General features: G+C 48.7%; 1 protein-coding gene and 1 long non-coding RNA gene across 14 annotated transcripts in view; one reads left to right on the top strand and one right to left on the bottom strand.

Moving 5' to 3' along the window:
* The window catches only part of AFDN (afadin, adherens junction formation factor), a 134,390-nt gene that overhangs the window by 22,477 nt on the left and 91,418 nt on the right, over positions 1-20,495 (bottom strand). For all 13 annotated transcript variants that reach the window (XM_082405781.1, XM_082405779.1, XM_082405784.1 and 10 more), the window contains 5 exons: positions 16,747-16,850; positions 14,393-14,479; positions 1,881-1,946; positions 1,619-1,692; positions 1,130-1,248 (listed from right to left, as the gene is read on the bottom strand). In XM_082405781.1, coding sequence (XP_082261907.1) covers positions 1,130-1,248; positions 1,619-1,692; positions 1,881-1,946; positions 14,393-14,479; positions 16,747-16,850 — 450 coding nt within the window. The remainder of the gene's footprint in view (positions 1-1,129; positions 1,249-1,618; positions 1,693-1,880; positions 1,947-14,392; positions 14,480-16,746; positions 16,851-20,495) is intronic.
* LOC309635041 lies at positions 1,968-8,065 on the top strand. The gene is made up of 2 exons (XR_014248597.1): positions 1,968-5,767; positions 6,580-8,065. It is a non-coding gene; the product is annotated as an uncharacterized lncRNA (long non-coding RNA).

Raw genomic sequence — 20,495 nt, forward strand, 5'->3', positions numbered from 1 at the left:
ACTTCTTTGGCTGCAACATAAATACACTTCCCTCACTTTTTAAAATGTGCATTAATTCCTTTCATCACTCAGGGCTGTTGTCCTCATCGTGAACCGCTGTCACTGCCGTGATTACTCACTCCTTACTTTTTAGCTTTCCTGTCCTCTCGCTCGACGGCCCTGACCTATTATTTATTCCAACAGTTTCCCTCGTTGGTCCTAAACTCATCATCTAGTTTGCTTCTTTCAAATGACTATAAACTAAGACATTAGACAACCAAGATGTTAAGTATCATGTCATGAAAAAAGCAAAAACACAGTGCCGTGTGAAGGCCTTGTGTTTGCCTGGTCCAGGCTCTCAGTGCTTCGGCTGCAGTCACTATGAGGCACGGGCTCTGGGCTCGCCCAGGGCACCGGCTCTGGGGATGCACACAGCCAGCCAAGGACATGCAAAGTATGTGGTGATTTAACAGACAATGGGAATCATAATGGTTTTCCCCTGGTTTCTCAACTAATTCTTTACAAAGCCCCACATTTATATTGATTTTATTCTGAGGTTTTCGATGTACCTACAAAACCATGGCTCCCACCAACAAATTATTTATTCAAAAACTGAGCTTTTTAGTTAAAGTGAACTCTCTACATAACAATCATGCCCTATCTCAGAGCATGCAAGACTGAAACAACTATTCATACACACACGTGTAAACATTCCTTCGGGAGAGAAATCTACTCTTTCTTTGAAGGCTTTACATCCCGTGTCTGTTTGTCTGTCAAAGATGAAAAGTCATTCCTCCACTTAATACCGACCAAGTGCCCCGAGTGCTGGCATGTGGAACATGTGGGGTCCCCTGCAGTCACCAGGCGTGTGCACGTCGTCAGTGGCTCTTGTGGGGGGGGCCCTAATAAACTACCACCACCGTAGCGCGACTGGCCCCAGCAGCCCATGATCTAGTAATCCCGGGCACCGCGCTCAGCCTCGCGTCCTTCTTTAAAGCCGGGGTAGTAACGACCAACAGGGCCTATTCCAGAGTATTAGAAGAGGCCACGACTGGGAAAAGCCTGGCACACGGCGGCTGATCGGTAAGCATGAGCCACGACAGGCAGCAGTCAATGGAGGCGGCAGCGCCCCCCGCCCCCCAGTCCTTACTTCTCTGCATCATGGGGGACGGCTGATTGAGCAGGGTAGCGAGACCGTGATAAATGGCTCCTTGCTTTGCTACTTCCAGCGTCACCACGGAGCTTGTCCTTGTCATCAGTTCTGCTGCCCTGGGAAGAGAGCATCACAGCTGTAAGAGAAGTGATTCAGGCACCTGTCCTGTCACCACGGCAGCCTGTGGACACAGCGAGGCCAGCACGCCCGCCGGCCTCACCCGCCAGCCTGAGTCAAGTTCTGACAGACTCCCTCCCTCTGATTATCAACAAGAACAGTAGATGATTTCCAGAAATTTCAACAAGTGCTAAGAGTCAAATGTATTCAGACTAAAATACATAATTTTCATGTACACCAAGACTTTTACACTTAGAGAGGAAGGGCACAGTTTTTAGCATGGTTTTTCATCTGCCAATTCCAAAATTTAATATGAAACATCCCTAAAAAGTGTTCTTCTGAAGCTTTAAACAAATAAATAAACGATACCTTTCTTGCGAGAGTCCTACCAGACTGCGTCCGTCCACACTGAGGAGCTGGTCACCTGCAGCCAGCCGCCCATCCTGGACACACCCGGAAGGCATGCGGACGGGACGCGGCGGGGGGACGGCAGGGGGAGAGGGGAGAGGAAGCCAACGATAAGTACGCTCAGACTTGGGTTTTCCACACGCTAAAGCATCTGCAAACACCGCCTGTCGTTTGTTAAACACACGGCGCGCTGAGAGCTGGCCGCTCTAAGAGTCATACCCACCACATCAGCAGCACCTCCTTTTACAACAGACTTGACGTAGATTCCAAGTTTGTCTTGACCAGCACCCTAAACAAAAACAGGGTGGAAAACACCGCACTGAAAATACACAGTAAGAAACGTAAAAATAAAACATGCATATAGATGACTGTAAGAAAAGTCTTAGCTCTTGTTTTTACATGAAAATTAGAATTGCAAAAACTATACTAATAGAATTAACACTCCGGTAAATATAAAGAAACTAACAGGAAATGCACCTACTTTGTCTTTCCAAATTAGGAAAAACTACTCCTGAAAAATCAGTCAATTACCAGTCAGCTGGTGAGGCGACCACGACCGACCTTCAGTCCTGAAGGCAGAGATGAGTCCTGACAGCACAGGTGTACGTGGGCCACGCTCACAGAAAGCACTACTACTCGCCTGAATACGAAAAGCAGCTCACCAGCGGGTTTCTGCATTCCAAAACTTACCCACCTCCCCTTACACCCTTATTCTTTCCACACATATAGTTTAAAATCTAAAACAAGAAAAACCTTCTTGTGGCAAACAAGAAGAGGGACTTAGGTAGAGACAATTATGCAGAAAATACTCTACATTGCCGCAGTTAAAGGATCACGCACTGTAACCCTAAGGAAGTCCTGAAGCTACAAGCACCAGCCCACGCAGCACGCGCGCGCACGCTAGCTTCATTGCACGTTACATCACGGACGGGCAAGGAACCTCTGTGAGGCGGATGTAAGAAACAGATACAATTGCCTTACAGAATCGCCCGTGTACTATTTGGACGTTACAACTACAACATAACATCAAACTTTTAGATAATTTATGAGGGCCACCAAAGGAAGCATTCATACGTATGAAACGTCATTTGGATGTCACTACCAATATTCTGCAACTGAGAACATATTTCTCGGCTCGAACCTCAGTACTTATGAAATACTGTATCACAAAAGCAAAAATATAAGGTATCACAGAAAGGTATAAAGACAGTTCAACAAATGACTTAACTGACACCAATTTTCTACAACACTCTGGAACTCCCAAACTTCCACTTGAAAACGCATTTTTCCCTTTAGTTACCAGAACAGGTTTAAAGAGGACAGTCGACCCACCAGCACTGCTAGTCGTCGCCCTGCTCCCGCCTCAGGGGAAAGCCAGCAGAGGTGCCGTTCTGTGAGCCTAGAAGCACCTACCGCTGACCTCCTTCTGAAGACCATACACACTGCCTCAGCGCAACAGCTCCACTCCAGGTTTCCTGGGGTTACATTCCCTGGGAGCTGAGTTTATAAAAGCTCTACACAAGGTAAGTAAAATCCGAATTCTCCTCAGCAGCTCCTGACCCTCTGGCTGAGGTTTCCCGACTGTTCCCCTCAAGACCCCTCTCCTTCTCTGTCTGTCTGTCTGTACGTCGACATCCACCACCCCGCCTCATTAACACGTCTCCTGCCCGGTCCAGACACCCAACCACATGCCCCGAGGACTCAGTTGGCCCTTCTGCCTCACGTACAAAATTACTGGGATACTGGGGAAATACTGTACTTTTTGGGGTACATTTGAAATTTCACACACACATTCTACACACACACGTGTGTGTGTACATATATGTATATATAATCCCTCAATAAACGGGAACTTTCTGAATTTTAGCCTATCACTTAGCAAAAAAGCAATAAATACAGCTTTCACCTGACTTCCCTTATGCCAGTATGGTTTCCTGGAACCTGAAGACTCAGATGCTCCGGGAGACACTACTTCTAGGGCAGCCCCGCTGCCCCATTTGTTGAAGTGGGCACGCCTCCTTTATTACCTGATTAAATGACTCCTTCAAATAATATTCTATACTTTGATGTAATCTATGATGAATTACCTAGTTGGGCTGTTTGAATAACAACTGCGTTCATTCCGCAAATGGTCACTGCCTGCCTGTACCGCCCTAAGCTCTCTGTGTACGTGAATGAACAAGACAGACACCTCCCCACGTCCCCGCCCCCAAAGGAGCTTATATTCTAGAGGAGTTTTCTTTGCGGTTGTCAAATAATATTTCTGACCAGGGTACTGAAAATCCCTCTTTATCTTTTTCTGCAAACGCTGCGTGATCATTTCCTTGTAACTAGGCCAGATTTTTTTGGAAAGGTTCTAAAAGCATAGTTACTTTTTTCTTCTGCTCTCTATTTGACTGATGTGAAAGCAATGCTTCTAAACTTCAGAATCCCAGATTTTAGTGTGAATGGACACACTATATTTTCACAAGCATTATTTTTTGGGAATGCAATACTGTCCTTGTAATTTAGATAATAAAAATTGTACTTTTAATAAGATCGTCAATCACCACTACCTTTGACAAAAGAAATCTCTAGCAGTAATACCCGTAAGACAGTATTTTTAGTAACTGATGTAAACAAAATACCAAATACATATTTGGATATTTTAAAACAATAAATCAAGCCCTCCTCCCCATTTCTGGTATGAAGGATTATTATTAATAAAGAAAAAAAATCTCATTTATTTAGACAAACCGTGATAAGAAAACTTTAATCTTTTTAAAGTCACAAAATAGAATGTATAAGAAAACCATGAAAATACTGCTCTGCTTCCTCCTGATAAACCAAGAACTCGCAAACGCGCTTTTCGCCGCATATCCGTCAGGGCCTCTGTCAGTCACAGCTTTCCCCCCAGGAAGATGCCCTGGCAGCACATCCACGATAAACTGTAGCTTCACTACGTTATTCCTTCCCGTCTTCAACCTCTTCATTTAGACCAGTAATCACACACCTGAGGGCAACCACCGAGCTCTAGGACTTCACAACCGCTCTGTATTTTAGACAACTAATACACAGGCTTAAATTCAGCAGACTCCATATGAGCTGCGAGTAGCACTGAAATAACCCAAAGTCCTAACGTTTTTAAATAGATCATTTATTACGCATTATATGCAATATGAAATTTAATAAATCTAAGTTTAAGTATTCAAGTAACCGATCCTGTAATAGATATTTGATAGCATCATTTAAAAAATTTTTTTATTGAAGTCACATCCTTAAACAAGCATTAGTTTACATTATAAATTTCAGAAAAATTCTAGCAAAATGAGGAAACTCTCCTTATGACTGACCCGCTGGCCCCCTCTATCCAACCTGCCTTAGAAAATTCCCCTTCCAGAAGCACATGCCTCCAACAAAGCTCTCCTGACCCAGCAGGTCACCAGCTATCTGTCAGTGAGCAGAAGCCTCCTGCACAGGGCGCCCAAGTTCAAGTTCAAGCACACCACGCCCACCTGATTGCCCTGCAGATCCCCCGCCCCCGCAACCCCGTTGCCAGGTCCTTGCTTTTACTTATGCTGTTCTCACCACACAAAACGACTTTCTGATGCAATGGCTCTGCCAAAATCCTTTTATCATCGGATCCCTAGGCCCACCTGCCAGCCCACTCACCTTGCCAAGGCCAGGCAGGATGTGACCTCTTGCTCGCTCATGTTCCCGTGGGATTTCCTGTGTTCCCTCAGATGGTTACAGGCGGCTCCTCCCCCAGCTCCCTGCCAGGGCCGCTTCCCAAAGCCCTGCAGTCAGGCTACGACAACGGGGTCAACTCCTTATTTTAAAAACCCTCTCTGGGGAGATCCAGAATCTCACTGAATGAATACGTTAGCAGGCTAAGAAGCAGCTGATATGTCCGTTATCTGTGAGCTGGCAACACAACACTGATAGCACTGCGGAACTACTGGTGTAAAAAGTTAGAAACCTCAAGCATTTCTGACTGTGACACTCGGATCCACCACTGCCAGGCAGTGGGTGATGAGGAAGGCACGGCGCTGAAGAACTGATGGATATTACTGTCTCGCATGACGGGAAGTTACCTAAATTCTAAGTCACAGCCGCTCCTTTTAATTCCAAGTGAGTTCAATTTATGCTTCCTTGTCACAAGGAAGAAACGAGAGGTCGTGATTATTAGAGACCTCAATTCAAAAGACCACGAGCATCTAAAAGCTCTACTGAAGGTTGGTCATAAAAACTGACTTTAATTAAAAGTCATCAACAAAACACCATGAAAAAAGATTATCTTTTAAAAAGACTCTCGGGGGTAGGGAGGTACATAAGTAATATTCGAAGACAGGGGTCCCCAGCGGCCGGGCCGCACAGCAGGAGGTGAGCGGATCCTCCGCCCCAGACCCCCCCACTGCTCCGATCCAATCCCACCCCCCGCCCCCGCCCCCGCCCCGGTCCGTGGAAAAACTGTCTGCCACGAAACCGGTCCCTGGTGCCAAAAAGGTTGGGGACCGCTGCTCTAAGAGGTATCCAAACTTTGGTTGGCATTTGGATCTTCCAAATGTGGTCTCGACCTCGCACTATTTACCTAGTGAATACGCCTTACTTAACAGAGCGCCCTGCCTGCACGTCTGTCAGCGTGTCCCCTTCTGCAGGCTGCCTGTCTCTGTGGGGAGGCCCTTCCCTCTTTCCAGGCTGGATCCCTCCCATCTCTCCTTATTTGAATCTTATCTGTACTTCGTGGGTAGCTCACGGCTATTAAACTGGCCATAAAAATCTGTAAATGCAACTGCTCTACAGATAAATTACAGTTCCACTGGTAGCTATTTTAGAAAGACAAAATCAAAGATGAATGTACCACCTGGAGATGAAAGAACTCTCAGGAATTTCTAACACTCTCTCTCTCTCTCTCTCTCTCTCTCTGAAATCGACACGGATAGTTACTTTCCACCCCAAAGACCGCAATCTTTGAGCGACGCTGAGGCGATCCAAGGTCTCAATCTGGCCAGAGCAGCCCTGGCTGGAACGGCCCCCGTGACTGGGGAGCTGGGGAGCTGTGTGGGTCCCTGCCCGCTACCATCTGCACTGGGAGCAGGTCAGCTCGTGGGAAAGACGTAATCGTTCCTTAACATTGCAGAGCTCTCTGCCACCCACCCCATTTCATCTGAATAAAAATAAAAACGTTATAGACTACGATAAAAAAATGAATAAAACAAAATTTATTAATTCCAGAAATATTAAACCACTTATGTCTTATTTCTACACAATAATGCACACACTAGCCCAGTAAGACTGAACTTTAAAAAAACTTAGTAAACAAACTCTATTAAGTTCCTCTTTTATTTACATACGCACAAAGTTAAAATTCATTTTATGGTAATTCTACTTTTCTAATTAAGAAATAAAAACGGAGTCCACAAGTCACACCTTTTTGCTGCTACGTATCAAGGCAGCGCATCTGTCATTAGAAGAATGCAAAGACGAGCTGCCTGAGCGCTGACCAAAAGCCCACGAGAGGAACAACCGCAGGGAGCTTTCCAGACGCTCGCTCGTGAAGGTACGTGAGGCGTGTCGGGCGCGGCAGCCACGGGGCCCAGGGGCTGCTAAGCGCTGGGATGCAGCTCGTCCAAACCGAGACGTGTAGTTCAGTGCAGAGTGCACCCGACTTCAAAGACTGGGCGTGCAAAAGAAGACTCTGAACCATCTCACTAACGACTTACATGACCACACGAAACCGTAACTGCACAACAGAAGACACACTATTAAAGGTAATTTCAGTTTCTTTTATTTTTGTAAATGCAGCTAATAGAAAATTCTGAATCACCTACACGGCCCACGTCCTCTATTTCTATTGGACAGCACTGCTCTAAAACGCTAAGCTTCTCATAGTATATCTATGTTATTAGTAACCAAAGATACTAGCAGTAATCTATAATTAGGCAGATAACTGGGTAAAAACAAGATCTAACTGCAACACAATATATATGCTAACATTATGCACCCTGATTTCCAACCATGAGAAGAGAACCACAGTATAATAAGTAAATATATAAAGAGTAAAGTATTTTAAGAATTACTTGGGCTTCCCTGGTGGCGCAGTGGTTGAGAATCTGCCTGCTAATGCAGGGGACACGGGTTCGAGCCCTGGTCTGGGAAGATCCCACATGCCGCGGAGCAGCTGGGCCCGTGAGCCACAACTGCTGAGCCTGCGCGTCTGGAGCCTGTGCCCCGCGGCGGGAGGGGCCGCGATGGTGAAAGGCCCGCGCACCGCGATGAAGAGCGGTCCCCGCACCGCGATGAAGAGTGGCCCCCACTTGCCGCAACTGGAGAAAGCCCTCGCACGAACCGAAGACCCAGCACAGCCAAAAATAAATAAATAAATAAAAATAGCTATAAAAAAAAATTAAAAAAAAAGAAAAAAAAGAATTACTTGCCTAAAGTTGTCTAAACCGGCATTTGAAAAGATATTATTGTATTTTTGGTCCATGTTATTTGTAAAATTAAAATGAACAGAATAAGCATAACCATTTGGAATTATCCATTCCTCACCTGACAAATCAAATTCCTTTTTAAAAACTGTCTTCTGGAAAGCAGTTATATGTTCCAAAGGCATCAAGAATTATGAATTTCACTAGATACAACTTTGGAATTAAATATTAAAAGTACATTTAAAAAAATCAAAACCACATTTTCCCTTCCAGAGGCACCGATGAGAGTCACACACAGTACAGCACTCGAGCTGCTGTCTGGCATTTGTGGCCTTTAACGTAATTTCAGGCGGGTAGAGAATGGTGACCACACACAGTAGCCAGGGGCACAAAAGAAGGCAGAGGGCTAGATCCTCAGTCCTGAAAAAAGCAGTTAAAGTGAAATAACAAAGGTCACTCCTGTGTGATCTCAGTATTTAACCTTAAAATGCATCTTGAAGCTGCTTTCCTTTCCCTTAAAAGGGAGAGAAGGAGGCTTGAGGAGAAGGAGTCTGAGAGGAGGAGGAGGGAAGGAAAGGGCAGAGGTTGAAGGGGGTGAAGCAACACCACACCTGGAATTTACCTGCAGAATAGGTACACGAGGGAACAGCGGTCAGCTGACAAAAATGATGCCCGAATAGAAGGACAGACAGCAGAAGCCACACTGCGCTTTCCCCAGAACCGAAAGAAACACGCACCTATCAGTCAGCTGCCTTATGCATCCGATGAGAACCGGCTACAAGTTTAGAAAAGGCTGCTCCCAAATACCTTGTTTGCTCTAAATCTTCTAAGGCACCTTGGGAAAGGCTGAAGCACAGGTGCTCTCACCTCCCGCTCAGAGAGACTCAATCAGAAGCAACCCCGCTTCAAACATTCCAGCTGCAATTTCTGAGTGAGTGTGGGAGTGTGATATGAGTCACAGCATAAAAACATCATTAAAACACAATCCCCCCCCCAAAAAAAAAAAAAGGCAGCAGGAGGAGGCAGACAGACTGGCCAGCCACAGCAGTGTGAGTTCAGCCTATTGTTCCCGGCGTGGAAACAGCCTGCACTCTGGCGAAAGGCTTTCGAACACTCAGTGGGCTGGGCTGACCTGAGAGCCACGAGTATTTAAAACTCATCAGGCAGATTCAGTACAATGCTCTGCCCATCCGCCCCTTTCTCAGTGTTCGGAGCTGCTTTAGCTCTAGTCAGACAAGAGTTCTGATTCATAAACTACTGAAATTCAGACTAGAGTTTTAAAAACATTGTCAGGCTCTCTCTTTTTGGTAGGAATTACCTTAGTTCTGAAACAATCAGTTTTCAAACTCATGCCTGAGACACTCTCCCCCCAGCAGCCTGGACAGCACTCGCGGGGTAAGCGCCCTTTCTGCCAGAGAGGCTCCAGGGTCAGCTCTGCCCATCTGTCTACCGTTTGCATAAAGCACAAACAACACCGTGTCATCTATCTCTTCACTCTCTGTAAAGTAAAGGAAGCAAACCACAGCGATTCTGGACTGGGCCCTACAGACGGGCTGCAGGAGGCCTCGGAGCCCGGAGGCGTGGGCGCACGACCCAGGGTGCGAGGAGGGTTCTCCAGGGCGAAGGGGCAGCTTCCCCGGGAGCCTCGGAGCGTCTGTGGCCCAAGAGTGCGACAAGGAAGGTGGCCCAAGAGTGAGACAAGGAAGGTGACCCGTCGGTCCCTGCACGGCTCAGGCAGGTGCCCCGGGGCTGTCTGGGCCTCGCCAGGCTGGGCTGCTCCACAGCCACACCCTCCACCCGGGGACCCTACAAATACCGCCGTTCTCTACGTGTGCCAACCACCGCGTGAAAAGATGGCTCTGCTTTAGAGGGTTAACATGACTCTTCCGATTACATTATTTTAATATTGTAATTGAATCCAGTTATTTCGGTCGACCCAAGAAGTTTGCACGTAGGCCGTTACTGTAAATGTAGAGGTAAAACGTTGTTCTTTTATATAATTTACGATTAGGACAAAAATATAAAACATTGTTTCCAAATTCACAAGCGACAGCCACGCAGGGCACTCGGTCATTTCGCACAACTTAACGGAAAGCTATTCCTGGCATGTCCACGGGAGAAACTGCAGTCACCTGGTACACTTTGGAATTGATCTTAAAAGGGAACTGAGAATTTCCCGACTCACTTCTTTGACTAGGTCTTTCCCACCTGGTCTCAATAAGGTCACTAAGGAACACAAGGGTGAAGGTCTCAAATTCCTTAAAAGGACTAAACTGTAGTTCAAACTGACTTTTCAAGTGGTGAAAAGGCAGTATTATCAATAAACACTGCTTTTATCCTCTCCTTTTTAAGGCACAGGAATTTTACTTTGTGTTTTAAGCTAACTAAGTAAGATTTAAAAACTTAAAAACCGTATACAGTCAAAGCACAAACTAAGATTCAATTAACCATTCATTTTTAAATAAAATAGTAAAATATCCTAAGGACCTTTCAAATTGTCACTTTTATGTTCACTTTTAGAAAAAACAGGTTTTGGAGAAAGCCTGCAGTAAAAAGCACCTAAAACGGCCAAAAAGAAGTTGCACCGTGGATATTCTTGCACGTCCTTGGCAAACTCTACAGCAGCAGCTACCAACATTTCAAGCAACTTCCACCGTACCGTACCCAGCAGGAGGAGATTAATGGTTTTTTCTTGTATAAAAAGTGCATAGAAGCCTTACAGTTTCACGAACCTCAGGAATCCACAGTGCTGAGCTGCAGAGCAGTCAACGTCTGGGTGTGTCATTACGAGCTCCCTACACGGCGGCTTCACGGGCAAGCGAGCCCCGGACAGGCTGAAGCACGTTACCGTGGAGGGAAAGCAGCCTCTAAAGAGACCAGCCACGGCCACCACAGCCCCCGAAGAGACTCACCACAGACTCTGCTCTCCCGACAACAGAGAGCCACATCTTGGTCCCTCGGGCGCACCAGCTCCTCCCGCTGAAACACAACCGTCTACCTCCCCCGGTGGCAACAGTGGCACACAGCTGGCCTCTCGAGGCTCGCCACCACGAAGCTGAGCTGGACGCCACAACCCAGACGGCACTGAGCAACTCCAGCCAGACCGATGCAAACTCGGACTCTTACGTAACCGGGCAAGCTCAGATTTTCGTTTACTCTGTACTTTATTAAACTTTAAAAAGAGCTAGAAAAATAAAAAGGAGGGAACGGTTTCTATTTTTAAAATCCAAGTTAAACAGGAAGCACCGTGCCGGCCCTCAGCTGAGTGAGAAGTAGCGCCCCAAACTTCCCCAAGGCAGGGTTTCACAGAGTGGACGGTACACAACGGTTCCAAGGCATCTGGATTCCATAAAACAGCCGCGGCCTGGAAGGGGCGTCGGCGGGCTGACATCAGAACCCTGCCCAGGCTCATGGCCGCGAGGCCACACGCTAATTAGGAAGAAGTAAAGAAGAACGGAGCCGAACACAAAGGCCACAGCAGCTCACAGAAAGGACCAAAACACACAGACGCAAGTAAGGGTGACGGGGGTAGAATTTAACACGGCGGCCTGCAGGCTCCTTTCCCCAGACTCGAGGTGCGGCCACGCTGAGCATGTGGGGGGGAAGCGCTCTGCCCCGGGCCGCACGCGTGGAGCGGGGGGCAGTCTGAGCCCGGGCGCCCACCACGGAGGACGCCGAGCTCTGCGAGCAGAGGCCCTGCACCCCGGCTGCCCGCACTCACTGCGCGGCCTCGGAGTCCCCCGAGGCCACCTGCGCTGTCACGCGGGCTGACACAGACCTAGCCGGGCACCAAGCACAGAGCGCTGTTTCAGCAACGTGTGTCCATTACAGGACGTGTTCACTCTTGCTCAACACTGCTTTGCGAGCACCGAAGAGACTACAGCTCAGCTGGAGAAAAAGCCGCGGAGTCCACAGGTGAACTGTTAGAGTCGTGTCTCATTTTAAGAACAGACATTGCCACACTTTTCCATGCCTGAAAACGGCACGCCGTCCGGCTGCTAGAGCACGCTCTTACCCCCTTAGAGCAGCCCTATGCCTCCGACCCTCCCTCCGAGTTCCACCCGCGGGTCCAGCGACGCATGCAACAGCGCTCGCTTGTCTAGCTCAACAGGCATCCTGCTGGCTCTCAAGTCTAACACGCTCAAAACTGAGCTCTCGATTCTCTCCCTGCCGAAACGTGCTCCTTTTCAGGAGCCCCACCTTCAGTCAACACTCCCACACGCCCAGCTGCTGAAGACAGACCCGGGATACGCTGTGCTATTTCTCTCTTCCACTCACTACACCCAGTTCAGCAACCAAGGTGAAAGCTGCCATTCAACGAATACACACCCGCGCCCAAGAGGCACCAGAAGCTGGCAGCCCTGCAGCGGCGGACGAGCCGGGGCCCGGCTGCCCGCAGGGGCGTCTGTCCCAGCGACGCCACACTGCTCCGCGAGCAAACGTGCTGCCGCGGCCGCCTGGCCTCCGTCTCCACTGCCACCTCCTTCCCCCGCTGAGCGGACACTCCTGCCACCTGCAAAACCAGGCGTAGCTCCCTCACTAGCCCCTGGCTGCACTTCTGAGCCCCTCGGACCACGCTCCCCAAGGCAGGAAGGATAAACTCTCAGGACTGCACTCTGAGCCCACCACGTCTTACGCGAGCCCTTCAGTGGCTACTCCCTCTAAAGCCTGCAACTGCAGCAAGCCCTCGGGCTTCTTGGAATCAGTCTCCTGGGGACCCGGCCACACGCCTCGCTGACCACTGCCCTGCCCGCTTTCCCGCTGTGACCACACGCCCGCCGAGCAGTGTCTGCCCGCCTGGGCCCCGTGGGGGGCCTGCAGACCCTGCTCCTCGGCGTCCGGTCTCGCCTCCTCTCGGGTCACCTCCAAGGGCTCCCCTCGCCTCCGCGCTCTGGCCCCGGGGCCGCAAAGTCTGCGCCCGCCCCTCCACCAGGTTTCACGGCTCACCCTCCGAGGGCCAGCGCACGAGGCATCTCCTCAGGGGGCCTGCGCTGATCCCGACTCTACGCTGCCAGGGAGAGGGTTTCCTGCGGCTGCTCTTCACCCGACCGCGGCCACGTGCTTGGGGCGATGGAGCCCCGGGGCTGGTGTCCCCTGCTCCTGCCTGTCACCAGCGACCGCGGGCACGGGGACAAGGCTGGACGGCGGCCCTGAGCCCGGCTCCTTGTCCTAACTGCCCACCGACGCCTGGCAGCCGGGCGAGGCCAGAGGCCAGCCAGAGGGGGTATGGGGGGAGCCCACGCGGGGCCTCACTGTCTGCTACACTCAGGACTCGGGCCAGAGGGAAGGGCCCAGAGACACTTAAGTAGATCCAACTTAAACCTACAGAAAACAGGTAGCTTTGTATTGAAAGAGATAAGGAGAATTTCAAATCTCAAGTAAGACAAGTATCTGAAATATGGTTTTTATATACATATATACATGTAAAAATCAGAAAATACGGGGGTTACATTTTTTCTGTATACTGGAGTGTGGTGGGGTAATTTTTATCCTAATAATTTTTTTTTTCCCCTGAAAATGGGCATCTGACTCGGTGAGCAAAGAGGAAAACAGTCTGCAGCCTGTAACTTCCCGCTCACATCCCCCAGTGTTCTGAGCTGTGGGCCCACCCGATCACGACAGGCTGCAAACGTGGCCCACGAGCAGGACCGCATCGGAAGGGGTGAGCGTGAGTCCCGGCCTGCGGGCCTGGCTCCTTGGCCTCCCTGGGTGAGCCCAGGTGATGCGGTGCTTCAGACCCAGGCTGCTGTGCCCCAGACCACACCTGCCTTCCACGTGCTAATACAAAGGCTCAGCTCCTCTGGCTGCTTTAGTCCCAGGGCTGTACTTCCTCCTGCACACCAATGCCCTAGAATCTCGGTTTCACCATGTCCCTTTTTTCTTCCAAACCCTTTCGTTTCTCTGAGAAACAGAACACCCCACCTGTCAATCACAGTCTTTAAAATGAGCGAAGCGCCTCCTTCCCCTCCGCTCTCCCCAGACAGGGCCGTGCGGAGCTCCCTTGCTGCAGCTCCCACGTGGTGCCCGCAGGCGGGTCACGGCCTCCAGGACCCCTGCTGCCAGGAGCTGCAGCCTGCGGGGGGCCAGGGACCCGGGGGCCGCTGCACAGGGACGCGGGAGCGGGGTGTCGGGTCCCTCCCGCCCTGGCACCCTGGCCCGTCCGCGGACCAGTCACCCCGGGAACGCAGCGAGCCCGGGGCTCCATTCCCACGCCCTCGCCCCCTCCCAGACGCAGAACCGGACGCGCAGCTCGGCCCCGACAGCTGCTGGCCCAAGACTTAAAGGATGAAGGCCGGCAGCTCTGCCACCACCTGTCCCGCCCTACCTTTGCTGCGACAATGCTAAGGCCCATTCCGTTCTGCTTTTTGAGGGTCACCGTGATTACTTCTGGTTCTTTCCTCAGAGGCTGAGCCTAAGGGATGGAAACAGAACTTTACTACAGGCCTGAAATGCGAGTACCGCCATTCGGTCACTCGTTTTCTCTCCAGTAGTGGGGAGAGGAAACCAACGGAGAGTGGAAAAGGAAACAGTAAAAATCAATGAATACAGATACTCCTCATGGAGTAATCTGGAAAAGTAAATACCAATAGTCTTGACTCCAGAGCCTTAAAGATGAATCATCACAGATGCTATTTAAATGTTATTTAAAGAACTTAATTTATAAAATACAACTAACCTTGCATTACTATCACATGAGAAAAACCTGATCATAAAGACCAAATTAAATTTTTACTTTATTATCTTTCAGCACCAATTACTAGGTGTTTTTTAAAAAAGAAATTTATGCTGACTTTACACTGTCTATGGGGAGGACTGCAAAGACAGTGAAGACAAAGATGACCTCACATCTCTGTCCCCTGGGAAAGTTCAACAGCAAAAATACAGCAGCCACAGGCTTCAGACAGGGGGACCCGAAGTTCTGCATGATTCTGTGAAGCCCGTGGCTGGGGAATAAGTTACTGACCAATAAGATAGGCCAGTTTTTGAACAGATCCACAAACAAATGAGAAAGTGAAATTAGCCACTGAAGTTACATGTCCTGTACGTGTCAAGCCTCATGTGAAAGAGTTAACAAAAGTAAAGAAGAAAATTCCCAGTGCCCACACTGAGAGAATTTAGTTAAATACATAAGTATGCAGGCACATGGCCAAGAAATGGTAATTGTACACATGGCTTGTTAATTTAGAACCAAAGTCTGGATGAGAATATTTTAAGGGAAATAAATAAGATTAGGTGACAAAGCTTTTTAAAATATCAAGACCTGAAATCTTCTCAGGGATCCATGAATAAACTAGAAAGTTGAAAAAAATCAGTGATTCCATCTAAGGTACTTGTTTTCCTATAAAATCTGGGAATTAGAAATTGCTGCTATTACTTGCTAGTAGCTAAACAACAGCTAATAAAGAGTACTAGCGGCACATTCACTGTATCAGTAGTTAAATATGATCTATTTGGTGTAACAGCAATCACCAACTAATTAAATTTTTGGAGATGCTCAAATCTAAAGTTTGCTACTTTAGATGTTAATCTAAAGTATTAGTGGCACATTCACTGTATCAGTAGTTAAATGTGATCTATTTGGCGTAACAGCAATCACCAACTAATTCAATTTTTGGAGATGCTCAAATCTAAAGTTTGCTACTTTAGATGCTAATCTAAAGTATTAGTGGCACATTCACTGTATCAGTAGTTAAATGTGATCTATTTGGTGTAACAGCAATCACCAACTAATTCAATTTTTGGAGATGCTCAAATCTAAAGTTTGCCACTAAGCAAAAATAATTACTTTGAATTTAATATACAAAACACACCGCACACTGTTCACCTTACATTAAGTGTTGTCACCTTACATACTCTTGTTTTCTTAGAAATTAGGTTAAGTATTAGGCACAATGTTTTGACTAAGGAATAAGTTAGGACATCACAAGGAAGTTTCTAAAGCTTCAGAAGACTCGTGGCTGTTTTTCATAGAGGAGAATCCCCAAATCTTGGCCTGGGCACACTGGTATCAGGGCCAGGGGACTGCCTGCCACGTCCATCGCACGTAACACACTGACCCTGTCCACAGTAACCTGCCAAACGTGTGGTCACATCTGCTTGGCTCCTCTGAACCCTTACGTGGCTTAAGAGGCAATTACATGTTTAAGGTAAATGGAACGGAACAAACAAGTTCTAAAAGGAAAAATTTCATTTGTTTGTATTTTTCCTGGAGTGACTTGCTAGTGTACGTAGCATATGACAACTCTGGTCTGGCATCACTTTCTAAGACACGGAAAAGCACCCTTTCTTGTTTAAAACTCTCTGTGGGAAGCAAGGCAGAATTTTCCCTAAAATCTATGAGGCTAGTGAATGCTGGGATGACCACTCTTTCAGAAAGATATAAAATGTTAGTAAATGATTTGGCACACATTTAAGACAAGGTAGAACTGACTAGAAAAAAGAAAATACTTTTACCAAAGAAAAATTTTCTAATAAAACCCATTAAGACTACCATATTAATATATTTTTAAAATAGGTATTATGGTTGATGTAACCGTGGGTATAAGTATGTTTTATTTTTAAAAGTACCATTTGTTTATAGACAAAACTATATAGACGTGGCCTGAAAATAAAAATATTTTCAAATCGTAAGGAACACGTTTCCTTTTCTTGTCCATCTGTCATTCTCACAATACTTGCCAGTTCTGTGTTCTCCCGCATAAGGTGACTCTCATAATCTGCACCTTCAAAATATATTGTCCAAGTGCCTGGTGAACGTGGGTGAGGAATTAACCTGCAAAATCCTGGGGAGAAAATAGGCAAACTGTTAAGAATGAAAAGCACACCACGTCAGATCCATCATCTTCAACAAGGGAAGCAACAGAAAGCAGCAACTGCATGATACCTAATGACAACGTTTATTTTTCTTAATTACTTTTACTCTCTCTGAAAACTGAATTATCGGACATTTAAAATTGCGTATTTGCTTTGGTCCAGTGGAATTTCAACACCAAGCAGAGACGTGAAATTGGTCTCCCCTCTTCTTTATTCCGAAGACTTCTTCCCTTACATCAGTGAAAAATTACAGAAGTGCACTGAAATCGCCTCCTTGCAGATTGGTCTGCTCTGCTCAACTAAGAGCGCCTCAGTCACACTGAGAATCTCTAACACAGGAGAGGAAAGAGGGGCCAGAGAACGGCACCAGCACAGACGTCTGCGCACAGGCTCACACGCTGGGGTAAACGATTTATTCCACTCGTATAGCAATTCTGGGGTAGGACTGGCCTCCTTCTCATCACTCTTTGCCCAAATTTTCTGACAAGTCACACTCACTTAAATTTCTTCCAAACGAAATTTAGCATCATTTTATACTGTTTTAAAGAATATCTCTGATATTTTCATCAGGGACAAATGACATCTTTACAAAAGTAAGCCTATGTCATTCCTCATTTGTCAGATCTTACAGAGTTTCTCAGAGATCTCGTGACAGAGTCGGATCACACAGGCCCCGCACAATCCTTCTGTTCTCCAAAGTGGTCTTATTAGCAGCAGCTAACAAGTACGAAGGGCACACTGCTTGCCAGACACGCGCTGGTCCCGATGACCTGGGCGCTGGGCGGCGGGCGGCTGGGGTCCTGGCTGGCCCCTGCTGGTACCCGCATCCACACTAGTGTTCCCCCGGCAAGGGTCACTTGGGCTGTTATCTTTGGACAGTTATGAGGTTGTTCGTGGTAGAGGGAAAAGAAGACGTCACAAACATACTCAATTAAAATATGGGTACAAATTATTTTTACTTAGTTTTAAGTCCTTTTTTTTTTAAAAAAAAAATCACTGTTTAAATCCAGTTTCATTGAAATATTACCTACAATTTACTTCTCTTTCCCATGTTTTAGGGAATCATAATTATCACGGTTTTGAAACGTCAACAGCTGTAATTTTCTAATTTTTTAAACATCAGGTTTGCACGACGTCTGGACCATGTGCACACAGACGGTTTACTTTCTCAGCATCAGGAACGCATCTCAGGTCAGGTATGAGTCCGTGCTGGCTTTATGGCTTCTCTCATAGAATCGTATTACACGAAAACGCCAAAGGAACATAAATTGAGAGCACACAGCGGTTCTTTATTTGGCTTACAAAAAATTGAGCATGAAGCATTAAAACCGCTGACGTCATAGAAGAAAACACCCAGTTGTCTGTAAGCCTTATTTAAAAGCAGCTTTGTACTTGGCTGCATTATCATCTAAGATGTACGAAACAGCGTGGGCCTGCCTAGACCGTGAGGAAACACCCCATACGCCCTACGGCGAATCACTCGGGAAAGCCTGAGGGGAAGTCACGGGGAAAACGGCACCACCCGGTCAGGACCGCGCCGCCCCCAGGCTGGCAAAGACCTTCTCCGCGGCACCTAGTGTGGAGCCGGCAGCTGGGCACCCAGCTCGCCCAGCTCGTCCGACGGGCGCCGGTGAGTCAGCCTCCGCAGGCGTGTTCACAAGGCCCTGAAGAGCAGCCCTGCCAGCACGTGGCCCCGACGGCCCTCCGCCTGGCACTGAGCAGGCGCAGACCAGGGACGACCGGCAGCCTGTCCTGCCGCACTCCCACTCCAACACGCAGGCGGACGCACGCGGACGGCGCAAACGCTGGCGCCAAGCATCACCACAGAAGGGGAGACCCACGGGCGGGGAAGGCGGCAGCCGTGTGGGGGAGAGGCTGAGCCCCCAGACAACGGGGTGCTGGCTGGAATTTCAGAAAACAGGGCCACGGCCAGGAGCCAGGCAGCGGGAAGCGGAGCAGACGCGGGGCGCGACCCCCTGGGCGCACAGCACACGGTCCAGTGCCGGGAACACGGCTCGCGCACTTGCAGGCAGGGGGCCAGGACTGGCAGGGGATGGTGCCGCGCCCAACGGCAGGTGACGGGGACCTTCAGAGCAGGAGCGCAGGCACGAGCCCGGCGGTGAAGGCGCAGGGCTGCTGCGTGAGTGCCGGGGAGCCCACGGGAGCAGGGAGGTCACCCCAAAGCAGCCCCACGGCCCCAAAGCGGCTGCCCCGGCCACCACCTCCCCACCAGGCCCCCGCTCAGGCCGCTGCGGCTCAGGGACTGCCGCTGCCCGACTGAAGCTCTCTCAGACGTGACCGCAGCCCGCACCCCTTCCTTCCGCCCCGCTCGTCCCAGAGTCAGGGCTGAACCGAGGGCTCTGCCGGCCCGCCCCTGCCCCCGCCCCTTCATCCTGCACACACACCGATGCTTTAAGAACCACATCCCACCCTGCCTGCGCTTCTCCCAGGACAGCACCAAGAGCTCAGTCGGCGCTCCTGGGAGGGTCACAGACACACCTGCCAGCTGCTGTACAAACACATTTCGTTACAAGCAGCAGCCTTTATAAAATGAATTTTTAAAAACGATCAAAACCTTTGAAGATGTAAAGACCTACTGTGGTGAGTGAAACATTCACTGAAGTTAAAAATCACACTCACTAAGTTTATATATTTATATATCTACGGACCTTAATTTAAGCAAATAAAAAAAATAATAATAGAAAAGTTAACTCCTAAATTTTGCATCTCTTTTGCTACTCATCTGAGCTCCACATTACAAAAAAAACAGCAGACTGGAAGTGAAATCTGGTCTAATTTAAAAGCTCGTGGTTCAGGTATAACTGTGGTACAGGCAGACCTCATTTTATCATGCTTTGCAAAGATTGTTTCCCCTACAGATTGAAAGGTCTGTGGCAGCCCTGCATCAAGCAAGGCTATCGACGCCACTTTCCCCACAGCATTTGCTCACTTCATGTCTGTGTGTCGCATTCTGGTAATTCTTGCACTCTTTCAAACTTTTCCATTACTATCATGTCTGTTACGGTGACCTGTGATCTGTGATGACTAAGACTTGTTGAAGGCTTGGGCGGTGATCAGCATTTTTCAGCGAAAAAGTACTTTTTTACCGAAGGCACGTCCACTGCTTTTCAGATGTAATGCTTTTGCACGCCTAACAGACGGATTACAGCACGGTGTGAACGTAACTTCCACACATGCACTGGCAACCAGAGCTTCACGCGCCTTGATTTCCGGCGGCATCCTCTTCATCGCCGTGGCCTGGAACCAGACCCACAACGCCTCCGAGGTCGGCCTGCGTCTTCCTCGGCACACGTCAACAAGAGAGTGGACAGAGGGCATGGAGTCAAAGCCGGAGACGCGCTGCGCTGTGCCCGTGCGTCGGCATACACGCGTGTGCGAGCCTGGCGTCGTGACGTGCCCGGGCTCGCCCCCGTGCCACAGTGCCAGGGGCTCCACGCTCAGCAACCTGCTCAGTCCTCAAGAGAGCCCCGTGGGGTGGCACCGTCGACACGCCCACTGCACAGGGGAGGTCCAAGGTGACAGAGGGGTCAGAGCTCAGACCGTCTGGTTCTAGGGCTGGGGCTGCTCTTGACGGCTCTGCTCTGGGGGTCCCA

Source organism: Balaenoptera borealis (genome assembly GCF_965194805.1).
Source record: "Balaenoptera borealis genome assembly, chromosome: 9".
Lineage (NCBI taxonomy): Eukaryota > Metazoa > Chordata > Mammalia > Artiodactyla > Balaenopteridae > Balaenoptera > Balaenoptera borealis.